Source organism: Peromyscus leucopus, chromosome 16_21, assembly GCF_004664715.2.
Source record: "Peromyscus leucopus breed LL Stock chromosome 16_21, UCI_PerLeu_2.1, whole genome shotgun sequence".
NCBI lineage: Eukaryota > Metazoa > Chordata > Mammalia > Rodentia > Cricetidae > Peromyscus > Peromyscus leucopus.
Genome location: NC_051084.1, coordinates 48,956,400 through 48,970,077, shown reverse-complemented (window position 1 = coordinate 48,970,077; position 13,678 = coordinate 48,956,400). Strand labels below are relative to the sequence as shown.

At 43.4% G+C, this 13,678-nt stretch overlaps 1 protein-coding gene across 24 annotated transcripts in view; it reads left to right on the top strand.

Moving 5' to 3' along the window:
- Dst (dystonin) overlaps positions 1-13,678 on the top strand; it is a 436,213-nt gene that overhangs the window by 325,281 nt on the left and 97,254 nt on the right. For all 24 annotated transcript variants that reach the window (XM_037199850.1, XM_037199849.1, XM_028865355.2 and 21 more), the window contains 6 exons: positions 5,979-6,102; positions 8,908-9,116; positions 9,691-10,008; positions 10,421-10,587; positions 12,137-12,293; positions 13,103-13,229. In XM_037199850.1, the coding sequence (XP_037055745.1) occupies positions 5,979-6,102; positions 8,908-9,116; positions 9,691-10,008; positions 10,421-10,587; positions 12,137-12,293; positions 13,103-13,229 (1,102 nt within the window). The remainder of the gene's footprint in view (positions 1-5,978; positions 6,103-8,907; positions 9,117-9,690; positions 10,009-10,420; positions 10,588-12,136; positions 12,294-13,102; positions 13,230-13,678) is intronic.

The following is a 13,678-nucleotide window of genomic DNA, read 5'->3' as shown; positions in this document are numbered from 1 at the left end:
TCTAGAACATCTTCATCCCTGCCAAGACAGTACAGGTGTCGTTAGTTTACCACAAAGGCTCTCTCGGGGTCAGCAGCCAAGGACAGGGAGAGGGAAGAAGTCTGGAAGTGCAGAGCGGGGTAGGCACAGTCTCCCGGAGCTGGAGCTTTGCTGGCCACCACTGTAGTGGGCACCAGGGCTAGGCCAGCGTCCCCAGCTCCATTCCACTGCCTGCCTTCCCGTGTGCACTTTTGGCTCTGTTATTAATTTGTTTCCTTTTGTTTTCTTTATTCTCTTCCTGTCTTATTAAGTGTTTAGTTCCTCTTGGTTAGGCATTCAGAGACAGACTATGGTGATATCAGAGGAGATACTGTGACATTTAGGGCCATGATTTTGCTAAGAAATGCCAGGAGTTTAAAATAATTATTAAGATTGACTTACATTTAATTAGGAAGGGAAGTATTTTAATTACAGGAAAATAAAACATGTCAAGTTTGCTCTGTGTAAATTATCCTATATAGGTAAATTTTTAGGAACTAGAGCAAAAATAGAGGGGAAGGAAACTTGAAAGAACCCTGTAGCTTTTAATTAAACTGATACAGGGACAGATGGGTTTTGGCCCAGCAAAGCTTACGTGGTAGGTGCTGCAGCAGAATCCAGGGATGCAAAGGCAGAGACAGCCTAGGGAATGAACTGAAGCTAAGCCATAGTGTAACGAAAGAGTAAATCTCAGATTAGTCCCTGGGTATGAGATGATCTCTGTACGCAATAAGGTTAAACTTCTGTGGTGATTAGGTAGTCTTCATTCCTTTCCTTTTATTAAATTGTTTAACAGTTATTAAGCTGGAAGTGGCAGCACCCACCTGCAGTCCTAGAACCGGGGAGGCAGAAGCAGGAGGATTGGTGGGAATTTGAGACCAGCCTGCTGTGTAGTGAGCTCCAGGCAAGCTTGAGCTATAGGATAAGACCCTATCTCAAATTCTTTTATTTTAATAATATAAACATATAACTCGGCATTTTCTACATTAACTTTTTACCTTGCAGTTGTATTTTGTTGTCATAAATGAATTTCTAATTAGTACATTTAGGATATTTGTGTCCCGTGGCCGATTGTTAGCATGAATTGTTCAAATATTCACCAGCTGTGCTGCTGACCATCTGGTGTCAGTGAGCCATAAGGACTCCACAGGGAATCACAGGTTACACAAGACTTCCGCCTCATGAGAGATACGGAAGAAGGGTGTGTGCACCCAGCCTGGAGCCAGCTCTGAATCTCACCGTCTGATGGTGTGAACCTCTGAGGCCATAGTCAGATGGTGTGGACCTCTGAGGCCATAGTCAGATGGTGTGGACCTCTGAGGCCATAGTCAGATGGTGTGGACCTCTGAGGCCATAGTCAGATGGTGTGGACCTCTGAGGCCATAGTCAGATGGTGTGGACCTCTGAGGCTTGTGGTGGTTTTCCGGATGGTGCAAAGTCAGGAAACTTCAATGCACTGAATAAGAGCCCATCGCCATAGAGACTACCCTTTCCTGGTGCAGCTAAGAAGACCCAGGGTCGCAATCTTGGAACCATACTTCCTTCCCACTTCAGTTTCATATAAGTCTACTCAAGATAATATATTTTCAAAAGGCTACTTTTGAACAGTTTATGTATTTGCCTCAATGATAGATTATCACTATCATTCAATGATAATGATGTCATTATAACTGTAACTCTCTTGGGTATAATTATAGAGAGCAAAGCATAGAGTTCCTTAAGGAGAAGAGGAAAATACTTATTTCATAATCCATTCCTGGGTCATAACAGTCAGAGACATATGTGATACAAGGTATTTTATAGGCTTAGTCTAACTTTTACATATATTCAGCCAGGGCCTATTGTAACTCTGTCCTCAGGAAACTCATGATTTAAAGGAAGAAAAAATAGGTGTGGGGTACCCTAAACGTTATTTCATCCCTTGTACATAAGGGATGTACATATGCTGTCCTGGACTTCTCAGTCTGTGGGCAGAGTTCACATCCTGGAGGATTCCTTCAGGTTTCTGTAACTAACTGATCCACTCTGATGCAGCCATGTGTGGGAGCATCTGTAGGATGCCGTTCAGGTCATGGATCTCGTGCTAGCCACTGGGCCTTCCGGTCTACACCTGTGCTTCCTGTGCAGCATCACGGTTGCTTATCACAGTCAAGGAAATACTTGCCATCAACTTTAGGCATTTGTTTTCAGTAACAATAACAAGTAAAGCTGACATGGAAAGGGCTCCATTCTGCTGTTTCTCCTGACATCCTCACTTATTAGTCACTTGCTTATTCATTGCAGAAACTTTCATCAAGGCCAACTGTATGTTCAAACACTGAGCAAGCCATGAAAAATAGAAGGCTGATTAGGATGGACCCCTAGTGGGCAAGAAGAGAAACTGATAAAGGAGACAGGTGGATGAACACTATCCACAGGGTATTTATTTATAGACACCCAAGGGTAATTCTTCACACGGCTAGATGAGGAGAATGGTAGAGACTTCCCAGGTAGACGTACAGGCTAAGTAGGAGCTAGCCTGAAGGCAGCATGTGAAGGTTGGTATGTAGAGATAGGAAGGCACTGGGTTCAGCAAACAGCAAGGAGTAGGTGTGCTGTTGGCTGTCGCTGCGATAGAAAGAGAAGAGCCGTGAGACCTAGAATAGAGATTTCATTGGCCCCTCTATGGCATGGTGCAGTCTTAGCTCTTGGTTTCAACAGAAGCAAGGGTCTACAGTCATGCATGTGTTCTAGGTAAAACAGGTGAGTGGGCGTGTTTGACAAGCTGTTGGAAGCCAGGCTCTCAGGTGGGAATCTTTTTTCAGAATACCATGTGCTCTGAAATACAGAGCAGAGTTTGATTTGAAAAAGTAAAAGCTTTAAGAGGGGAAAGTGGCAGGGTCGTTGGTTATTTTGACATGTGGAGAAGAATCGGGAGCATACCGGATCTATGAGGAGCCTCAGGCTTAGGACTCAGGGACTCAGATGTAAGCCCGAGAGGAAGCACCGGTGTGGAGAATGAGATCTCAGATTTTGCTGTTTTGAGTTTTAAGGTCACTATTTCCACTCAGCTGAAACATTCAAAGAGCATTTAAAACTGTGACCCATGGCCAGGGTTGCATTCTTCAGTGTTTAGGATATGGTGTTTTGCGTGTGTGTGTGTGTGTGTGTGTGTGTGTGTGTGTGTGTGTGTGTGTGTGTGTTTACATTGTACCAGGCTTTTTCTTTGGGCCTCCAACCAGCTCCCAAATCATGACACGGAGAATTCTTATTAGTTATGAATGCTCGGCCTAGCTTGGGCTCATTTCTGGCTAGCTCTTTTAACTTAAATTAACCTGTTTCTCTTTATCTATGTTTTGCCTCAGAGCTTTTAACCTTCATTCTTTCTGTATATCTTTCTTTCCTGTTGTCTCCATGGCTTGCTGGCAGCTGCCAGACTTCTGTCCCTGAGTGTGCCATGTTCCCCTCCCGCCCCCCCCCCCCACCCCCTGCCTCTCTCTTCTTCTTCCTCTCATTCTCCTATTTATTCTCTCTGCCCGCCTCACCTGTCCCTCTCCTGCCTAGCTATTGGCCATTCAGCTTTTTATTAGACCAGTCAGGTACCTTAGGCAGGCAAGGTGAAATAGCAACATTATCTTTTCATACTTACACAAACGCAGCATAAGCAAGTGTAACACATCCTCACATCGTTAAACAAATGCGGCAGAAACAGATGTAACACACCCTTACACAGTTAAAGTCATATTCCACAGCACAAACTCATGTAACATCTTTTCATAGCTAAATATTCCACAGCATACGTGAGTGCAGGTGTTCTTTCTTTTATGTGCACCTGGATGCCGGCGGTTGATGTCAGGTGTCTCCCTGGATTGCTGTCTGCCTTTCTGAGGTCTGGTTACGGGCTGACGTATTCAGTTAGACGGCATAGCCAGTTTGCCCTGAGGACCCAGTCTTGGCTCTGCAAGTGCTAGGATTACAGAAGGGTCACCACCATACCAACCCAGCCTCAAGGTGGGTCCTGGGGATCTGAGCGCCGCCGTCATGCTTGCAGCAAGCACCTTCTCCATTGAATCCTCTCCCCAGCCCAGACATGTGAGTCTCAGATATGGACGGATAAGCAGCGTTATAAGGAGAGCTGTGGTACCTCTGTGAGCTTGAAATCATTGTCAAGCCTGTGAGGCTGGGACAAGTCTACATGGGCAGAAATATCGGGGGTGCTAGGAATTGCAGCCTCCAACCCCCTCTTTTTTTTCCCCACTCCCAGTGTGGAGCTGCACCTGTTCACCCCGAGATCTGTAGGAGCCTCCCCCACCCCCCCAGGGCTTGTTAGTTTACGCTATCCGCGTGAGTCACCTATCACACTTAACTCATGTCTGGTCTCCCCTCTTTCAGCTCTGGGTACAGAATTCTTCCGGGCTGTTTTTACCTCCGTGATCACGTTATTTCTCTCTCCCTTCCCCGTCGCAGTGTCAACCTCTTCCATGCTTTTTCCTTCTCTGATGCTGCTGCTCTGTCGGCAGGAGCCGTTTCCTCCTACGGTTGCGGTTCTTTCTGCAAAGCTCCGTTTGTATAGTCCCGTCCGTCGCCAGCTTGCCGGTTCCTTCCTGTGCACTGTTCTAAGAGCATGCACGCCAAAACCAAGTCTTCTGCACTCTGAAGTCTGATCGCACCTGAGTTGATCCATTCTGGTAGTTACCTGAGCTCAATAGAACCCAGCCTGTTTCTTTCCTTTTGTCTTCTTGCACCCTTTGTGCCTTGCCCTCTGTGATGACTAGCCTTTCTGTCCTGGCTCTGCCCAGCAGCATAGCCTTAGTCACTGAAGAACCGTGGCTGATACAGCTGAGGAATTAATTTGTTCACTTTATTTGATTCTAGTGTAAAATTCACGTGTAGTAGGTCATACTGTATTAGGTATTATGGCTTTAGATAATGTGAACAAGTCCTCTTGACTCTTCTCATCCCTGTACCGTACTGGACTTGGTGGTCCAGACAGTCTGAGTAGAGGAAGTGGCCTCAGACCTTGCTAAAGTCCTGGCTGCCTTGTTCTGACTTAAGTTACTCCCAACTAGGCTTTTCATTTCTTTCTCACTATTTTTCCCCCCTGTATTGCTGTATGCATGCCCTTAGCACGTTCTTCAAAGCCTGCCTTCAGTAATTCCCCATTGCTAACAGACAGAATGTCAAGCCTAACATTCGGGACCTTTGCAGCCATATTTATTCATTCATTATCATACCCCCCACCCCCCACCCCCGTCTCTGTGCTTTCTGTCCGCTCTGTGGAGGATTCTGCTTTTCCATTTCTACAGTTTATTCAGGGCCCAGCATCATCACTGCAAACCATGGTCCTCACTCACGTCCCTGCTGCTCCTCCTCTAGCTCACCTTCCACTAGCATCTCTGGCCTTCAGGATGTAGCCCTTCTTGTAAGCTTTGCATCTATTTTTTTTTTCTATAGAGTGTAGCAGAGCTTTTTGAATTTTTAGATGCTCAGTCACTTATTGATTTATACAGATGACACAATACGAAGCCAAGGACCTAGAGTCAGAAATAGTCCTGGGGCTTCTCTGGTTTTTAGTTTTGTTGCTGTATTGGGGTTTGGGATTTGGAGGTGGGGGTGTTATACAAAACATCAAAGTGGAAATTCGGGGAAAACAGTAATGGGTTCAAGTCGCGAGTAGGAAGACTGTTAAGAGCCTACACACGTGTGTCAGAGCTCGCCGTCTGGATCGGTTGGTTGCTGCGCTCTCTCTCTCTCTCTCTCTCTCTCTCTCTCTCTCTCTCTCTCTCTCTCTCTCACTCTCTCTCACTCTCTCTCACTCTCTCACTCTCTCTCAACACTTTCTTCTCAGAAGTCCAGAAGAAGTTCAATGATGAAAGTTTGTATGTTGTGTAGTTTATTCTAGCCTAGTTAATTTATCTGTTTTTCTTACTGGGAATCTGGTAGTCCTGCTGAATCTAATTGACACGGACTTAATCCCACAGGCTTTGCAAGGACAGATATCAAGTCAGCAGGTGGCTGTGGAGAAGCTGAAAAAAACGGCAGAAGTGCTCTTGGATGCCAAGGGCTCCTTACTTCCCGCCAAGAATGACATCCAGAAGACACTGGGTAAGGTCTTAGCTCGTTTCCTGTCTCACGGGTACCTTTGAAATGGAGGGATTTTATAGATAAGGAGAAAAAGTGTTCACGGATGTATGTTGTATGATTTGTGATCTCTGCATGTGTGAACAGAAAAAAAAAAATCTTCCAGGTGACTATTCATGTTTCTTCCAAACAGAGCTCAATTAAAATCTGTGTAAAGTTTTCTGTGGGGAGAAAGCCACTCCATACAAAGTGAACTCTTCTCTATTCTTAGAGACATGCAAGTGTTCTTGATCATGTACTTTGATCGATAAGTCATTTCAAGGCACATGTATTTATGAATTACATGTGCATTCTATTACATTATCATATCTGATTATAAAACACAAAACTACAAAAATTCAAAGCATAGGAAGAAAGTATGAATGGAGATCCTAAGGCAGTGATTCTCAGTCTTCCTAACGCTGTGACCCTTTAATGCAGTTCCTCATGTGGTGAACACAACCATAAAATTATTTTCGTTGCTACTTCGAAACTGTAAATTTGCTACTGTTATGAATAATAATGTAAATACCTGTTTTCCAGTGGTCTTAGGTGGCCCCTGTGAAAGGGTCATTCGACACCCCCCCAGGGGATTGCGACCCACAAGTTGAGAAGTGCTGTTCTAAGATTTTGTTCTTCTGTTCTGATAGACCATCTTGTAAACCCATGTTAGCGACCATCACCATAGGAACCTGAGCCAGGAGGTGTGAAGCAGAAACACTGCCTTCACTGTGGCTCTGTCATTGGAAGAGGCATTTTTGATGTTTTCCATGTTTTTTTTTTTTAATATTTGTTTTTTGTTTGTTTTGTTTGTCTTTTGGAAACAAAATCTTGCTCTATAGCCCAGGTAGGCTTGAGAATCACTGTGTAGCCCAGGCTGGTCTTGACCTCAAGACAGTCCTCTCGTGTTATCCTCCTGAAGGCCAAACTCCAGGCATGAGCTGCCATGCCGGGCTTTCCCTAATGTTAGATGCCCGTTATTTCATGTATTCCTTCAATGCTTCAGATCATGGCACCATTTTCTAGGAATGTGTGAAACAATTTATGATACAAAAACAATTTCCATACGATCTTTTTTTTTAATTTCTAAGAAAAACAATAGCTTTTTTAAAAATATATATATATTGGGTTGTTTGTTGATTAAAAAACAAAACAAAAGCTTGCTGTGTATCCCAGGCTAGCCTTGAACTCATAAAGGATTTGCTAAACACTTTTAAAACTCTGTGTGAGGAACTGGGGCCAAAGGAAAAATACCACAACAAAGATTTTTCTAGTACTTTTATTGCTTAGGAAATTACAAAAGATTAAAATTGTATGTAGGAAACTGATCAAACCATACACATGCATGCACTCGGAATTCCAAAGTCCTCTCCAGATTCCACCATTTTAAGCCTTAGACCTAAAATAAAAGGTGGGTGGGGGTGGGGGGAGTACAGGGGTCAAGGGTCACAGACATGCAGTCCATAGCAAACAGTCGCACCCACAGTGTATTACAGCTTTGAAAGCAGCTCATTGATTTGGCATGGGAAGTTAGGTGTCATAGCTGAACAGGTCGCCGGTCCCACCGTGTCACTCATCATGCTGATGTCTAAGCACTGCCCCCTGAGGAACGGCTCCACCGCCAGTCACAGCTGGGATTTAAAGCAGCGCCTCTGGGGACTTCTAGAGAGGGGTCGCACCGGAATGTGGCACTTGACTCCTCGGCTTGTAACACAGTAAACGCAGTCCTTCTCTCCATTAAGCCTTCTCTTCAGCCTCATTGTATTTTAGCAACAGGGCCCCGATTGTCTCAGCCATGCAAACTTTCCAATTCAGTGAGAATTTGTCAAGCTATTTTCTCATACTGTAGCATTACAACAACTTAAAAGAAATTGTTTTGCTATTGAATCCTGAGCCCTAGGCCAAACACAAGCTTATGAAGCTGTTTAGGCCACAGCTTCTAGTCCTATGTTCAGTTCAGAAAGAACTGAAATACTTTTTTGAGTCTTTGTGTAACAAATGAGTTCTTAAAATCATGATTAAAAAACAAGTTGTGTTCCAGAGAGAGAACTAGAAATTTAGTAACGCTGTTCTTTGAACCTGTCGCTGGCCCACGGTATAGAATGTCAAATGTCAAAATAGAGAATTTTGTATTCAAGAGAAAACTAGGCAAGAAGGTGGCATTTTTCTTTTTTTCTTTCTTTTCACCTTAAATCTTTAGAATGGAAAATAAAGAGTATATCATGGGAGATAAGTTGTTCTGCTAAACTCATTTTTGCCTTTCGTCTGTTATTAAACTTGTAGGTGAATTCTGTTGCTTATCTGTTAGAAGCACGGTCATAACTTTAAGTGGATTTACTCTGTTATCCTGTTTTCTTACTGCATTTGAGTCTTCTGTGCATTTGAAGCCTCTCTCTATGACAAAAGCTGAACATGAGTATGTGTGTGGCAGAATATTGTCTCTTGAGAGTAGTTGTCTGGGATTGTCATTCACCACCCCCAAATAGTTATCAATACGTATTGGCATACCAGTCAGACATGAGAGCGATTGCATGACCCACTGTTTAGACCATGCTTCTATCTCTCTGAGACACTCACTGCACATGATAGGCATCTGAATTACTCTTCTTCACTGTTTCACTTTTCACTGTCTGTGTCTTCATAAAAAGTTATACATGATCTGATTATTCATTAGAAACGCATCATTTAAACTTTCTTGTATGAAAACCTAATGTTAACCTTGGAGTGCGTTTGAAAAGGAAAGGGTAAACAGAACTTGGTGCTTACTGGTCCCCTCTCTGTGTGGAGCAGATGACATTGTTGGGAGATACGACGATCTGTCCAAGTCTGTGAATGAACGGAATGAGAAGCTTCAGATAACACTGACCCGCTCTCTGAGTGTGCAGGACGGCTTGGATGAGATGCTGGACTGGATGGGAAGTGTGGAGAGCTCACTGGTCACGCAAGGTCAAGTGCCCTTGAACTCCACAGCTCTTCAGGATCTCATCAGTAAAAACATTGTGAGTGCCATTTTTTAAAGGAAGGAATGCCACTTGCAGTTAAAAAGCAAGTTATTTGCCTTCAGGAACAGGTAGGCTTAAAGACAGAGAAGAGATGCTTCTGAATACAACCAAGTAGCAAGCAGCGCTTGTACAAACGAATGTGGAAATGATTTTGTGATGTCACTGAGAAAGGGATTTGTGCTCTTTTTAAACCTACACTGTATCTTATCTCATTTATCTTTACTTCAGCCAGCTGCTCATGGGGTTCATCAGATCAATCTTGTTCTTGCCAAGCCTTTTAAAAATTAAGAGCATGGCTAATCCCCAGGCTGCATTAGATCCCAGGGGTTGCTGGGTAGCAACAACCCCCTGCCTTCTTCAAGTAGCCAGCCAGCTGTTCTCCACACTCCCTTAAAGAGCTTTGGAATTGGCTTCCTCAAGGGAAAAATCAAACACGTCGCTCATTTCCAACTGTTAGCCTTTAGTCACAGGTTGTTCAAGCTTACGTTGCTGTGAAGAATTGTTTTCAAAACTCTGTGGCATTATTTGTAGACATTGTTACAAAATACATACAATGATGGCTGTGTTTCAGATGTTGGAACAGGATATTGCAGGTCGTCAGAGCAGCCTGAATGCCATGAATGAAAAAGTGAAGACATTTGTGGAGACGACAGACCCATCCACTGCCTCCTCACTGCAAGCGAAGATGAAGGACCTGTCTGCTCGGTTTTCCGAAGCAAGTCAGAAACATAAAGAAAAGCTTGCCAAGATGGTGGAGCTGAAGGCCAAAGTAGAGCAGTTTGAAAAACTCTCAGAAAAGCTGCAAGTGTTTCTGGAGACCCAGAGCCAGGCACTCACTGAGGTGGACATGCCAGGGAAAGATGTTCCGGAGCTGTCTCAGCATATGCAGGTGTGTATTCCTCGTTAGCCACAATGCCAAGCATGTAGACCGGTTAAGACAAGCTCATGCATACATTTAGCAGCAACAGTCTACCTACCAGTCATCATTCTAACTGATTCATACTGGTTTCTCCTTGAAGCATTTTTCTTTTGAATAGAAATAAAACATTTACCACACATATCATAGCCGTTACAGTATCATTGTGCATGCCCAAACCATAGAGAAGCAAAAATACGTGCATTTTAAAGTGAAACATTCACTGCATCCTACCTGGTCATTAATAATCAGTCTCTGGAGTGCTCAGACTAGATGTACTCCATGCAACCCCAGCTGGAGGTATTCTGCTCTTACACACACTTCTGCTGGAATGTGATTCTGAGATCTAGCAACATTCATATTGACTGATCTCAATGCTTTGCAGGAATCCACTACTAAATTCTTAGAACACAAGAAAGATCTCGAAGCTTTGCACAGCCTCCTGAAAGAGATATCCAGCCATGGCTTACCAGGGGACAAAGCTCTGGTGTTTGAAAAAACAAATAATTTGTCAAAGAAATTCAAAGAACTGGAGGATACTATCCAAGAAAAGTAAGCACCTCATTCGGAATGTATTTTATTCCACTTGGTGGTACTCAATAGCTAAATGCTTTTATTTATGTAAGTATAGGACTGAGGTGATTTCCAAAATGTGGAGTCTTTGCTGATGTATTTGTGCCTTAAATATACTTAGGAGGCTGAAGCAGGACTATAGTTTGAGGCCCTAATCTGGGCTGTAGTAAGACCCTGTCTTAAGAAGCAAAACACAACAACAAAAACATCAAGTTACTATTTGTTGAAATATTGAGGTGGGAAACTGAACATTGCTTGTGTAAAAGTGAGAAGCATTGTGTAAGCACAGTGGTGCTGGTGGACTATTACTGAAATGATTAAGCTCACCAAGGCCTATGGTTTCTTTGGCAAATATTGCCTTTCTATTTGCAAAGACAGAAATAACCTTGAAAAGCAATGGTTCTTGCTTTGGGGACTCAGTTCAGAAGCTATGCATATTTCAGTACGGTTCTTAGTAGCCCTTTTAATATAACAGCTCACTGCTCTCATGAGTGGATGAGGCACACATCCATAAAGAACAGGGCAGTGGGCCCAGTTTGACCTGTGAGTCTATGTGGGAATGAGTCCTGGGGGCACATCTTCCCATTTCCTATCTCAAGTTTAGAACACACATCCTATTTTTATGATGTTTATATGGAAGAGCCCCAAAAAGATGTTTTAGAATGATCATTTCTCTTTTATCTAGTTTTATTTCCTCAGAATTCTCTACCTAAAACTTCTGGGTTCTGTTTCTGAACCTCTCACAGAAGAAATATTCTTGGCTTTCTTACATAACCTAGGTTAAATATTCCAATATTAAATTCAAGTAATATCTAGTCCATAAAAACATTAAAACCATATAGTCACCCATAATTAGTCCAGCTGTAATACATCTTTATCTCCAGCATCTGGAGTCATATGTGCACGTAAGTCATCCACATGTCAAGTGTAACGGTGCTCTTAAGTCATGTGTGTGGCATATAGAAAGGTCCATAGAGTTCACAATGGAGCTACCTGTGCGCTGGGGTGGAGGAGCACCTGTTAAAACTCCCCAGTCACTGGGTTACATCTCTCTGGAGAGGTAGAAATGCCATCAGTCCAAAGTGCTAGGTTAAGTCATCTACTCACTAACGTGACCTATGTTCTCCTCAGGTCAGTAGCGTATACATGTTTGTTTGGGTTTTGTTTTGTTTTGTTTTTCTGGGTCTTTGCTGGCTGACATTAAACATTGTATAAAATGGATCAATCAAAGCTCCTAGAATTTATGTAGCATTATAGAGTATTGTTATGTACGGGTTACAGGTTTTTTTTTTTTTACTGTTTCCTCTCTTTGTCTATGAGCTTTGCTTAAAGAATCAACAAGTAGTTACTCAGCTGATTGCATTTTCCACACGGGCAAACTTCAGCCTGGTACTGAAGAGTTGCTCTGTGCACCAAAGCTGGTTGTTAAAGTTGAGCCCAGTTTGGGAATGATGACCATTGGTTAATAATTGGCCTTTCGGAGCATCTGGTTTTGCAGTTTAACTTCTGGTTTGCCTTTGTTCATTAGAAAAGAAGCTCTAAGTTCTTGTCAGGAGCAGCTGAGTGCTTTCCGAGACCTTGCTCAGTCACTGAAGTCCTGGATAAACGAAACAGCAAAGCAGGTTCCCGTCGTGAAGCCTTCCTTGGGTGCAGAGGCCTTGGGGAAATCTCTGGAAGAAACCAAGGTGGCTCATTAGACCTGCTACTAACCTCTGCTTGCCTGTGTTAGTAATGAGCATCGAACCCTTTAGTCTAAAGTCATGTGGGCTCGTCACAGAAATGCCCTGTAGGATCGGTGGAAATCAGTAATGGGATTAGCTGATCTTTTCAAGGAAGGACATAATCTCTTTGTTAATTTGATTTATAAAAAAGATGTGTTACTGAGCCATTGGCCCCCCTAAATATTGAAGTTTCCTTCTTCATCAAATCACAACTTAAGTTCCATTTTTTATTATCCCTTCCCTCCACGCAGTAAGAGAGAGCCCTTTTCTTCATGTGCTTGGTAACCAGGGTTGGAAGACAAGTTCTTTGAATCTCTTGTATAACTAGTATATATGGAGTTTATTGTCTGCCATAAGTCATAAAAGTTATGGCTAATTCTGTCAGATTTCCTTAGAGTGAAATCACTGTCTTTACAACTTCACTGAAATTTTGGTAGTTAACACTCAGTGTGAGTTGGAATTTTGTATGCCCGTGTTTATTTTTATTGTCCTGTTACATACCTAATGATGTGCCTGCACCTGATACAGCCCTACAGACTTACAGTTGACAGTTACTCTGGAACATTCCCGTAGCACCAGGACACAGCCTGGCTTTCACTGTGGCTGGGGGCAGAACACAGAATGGGCATTGCCCCGTTCTCCGCCAACAGTGTTAACAGTCACCTGGGCCCACAGTCATTGTTGCTTTGAAATATGCTTAAGAAGTTCGGTTATAATGTACAACTTTGAAGATCCTCAGAAGACTGAAGGATAATGTGGTTTTGTGTTTAAAGAAACTACAAGAAAAGTGGAGTTTGAAAGCACCCGAGATTCAGAGAGCCACCAACAGTGGGGTCTCACTATGTAACCTGATAAGCGCAGTGACCACCCCTGCCAAGGCCATCACAGCCGTCAGATCAGGTATGCGCTTCGTTTCCGTGACCAGTCGGTAAGAATCAGAGCTCTCCTGTCGATTCTGTCTATTTTTAATTCATTAAAATAAAAAGGCGCCTCAGCAATACAAAGTCAAAGAGGTAAGACAAATGATTTTTAAAAGCACATTGAAATTCATCACGGAGAGATGGGGAGATGGCTCAGTGGATCGACTGTGAGCAGGCATGAGGATGGGAGTCCAAGTCCCCAGCGCGCGCGCGCGCACACACACACACACACACACACACACACACACACACCCCTGTGTTTTATACATGAGTGGGCACTGTGGTGGCCTGCCTGTCGTCCAGGCACTTAGGAAGCTGACCAGCTGGACTCACTGAACCCTTGACCTCTGGCTTTGATGAGTGACCCTGCCTCAGAAAATAAAGGGGAAAGCAGTTGTGGAAGATGCCCAACATCTGCTGTGGGCCTCA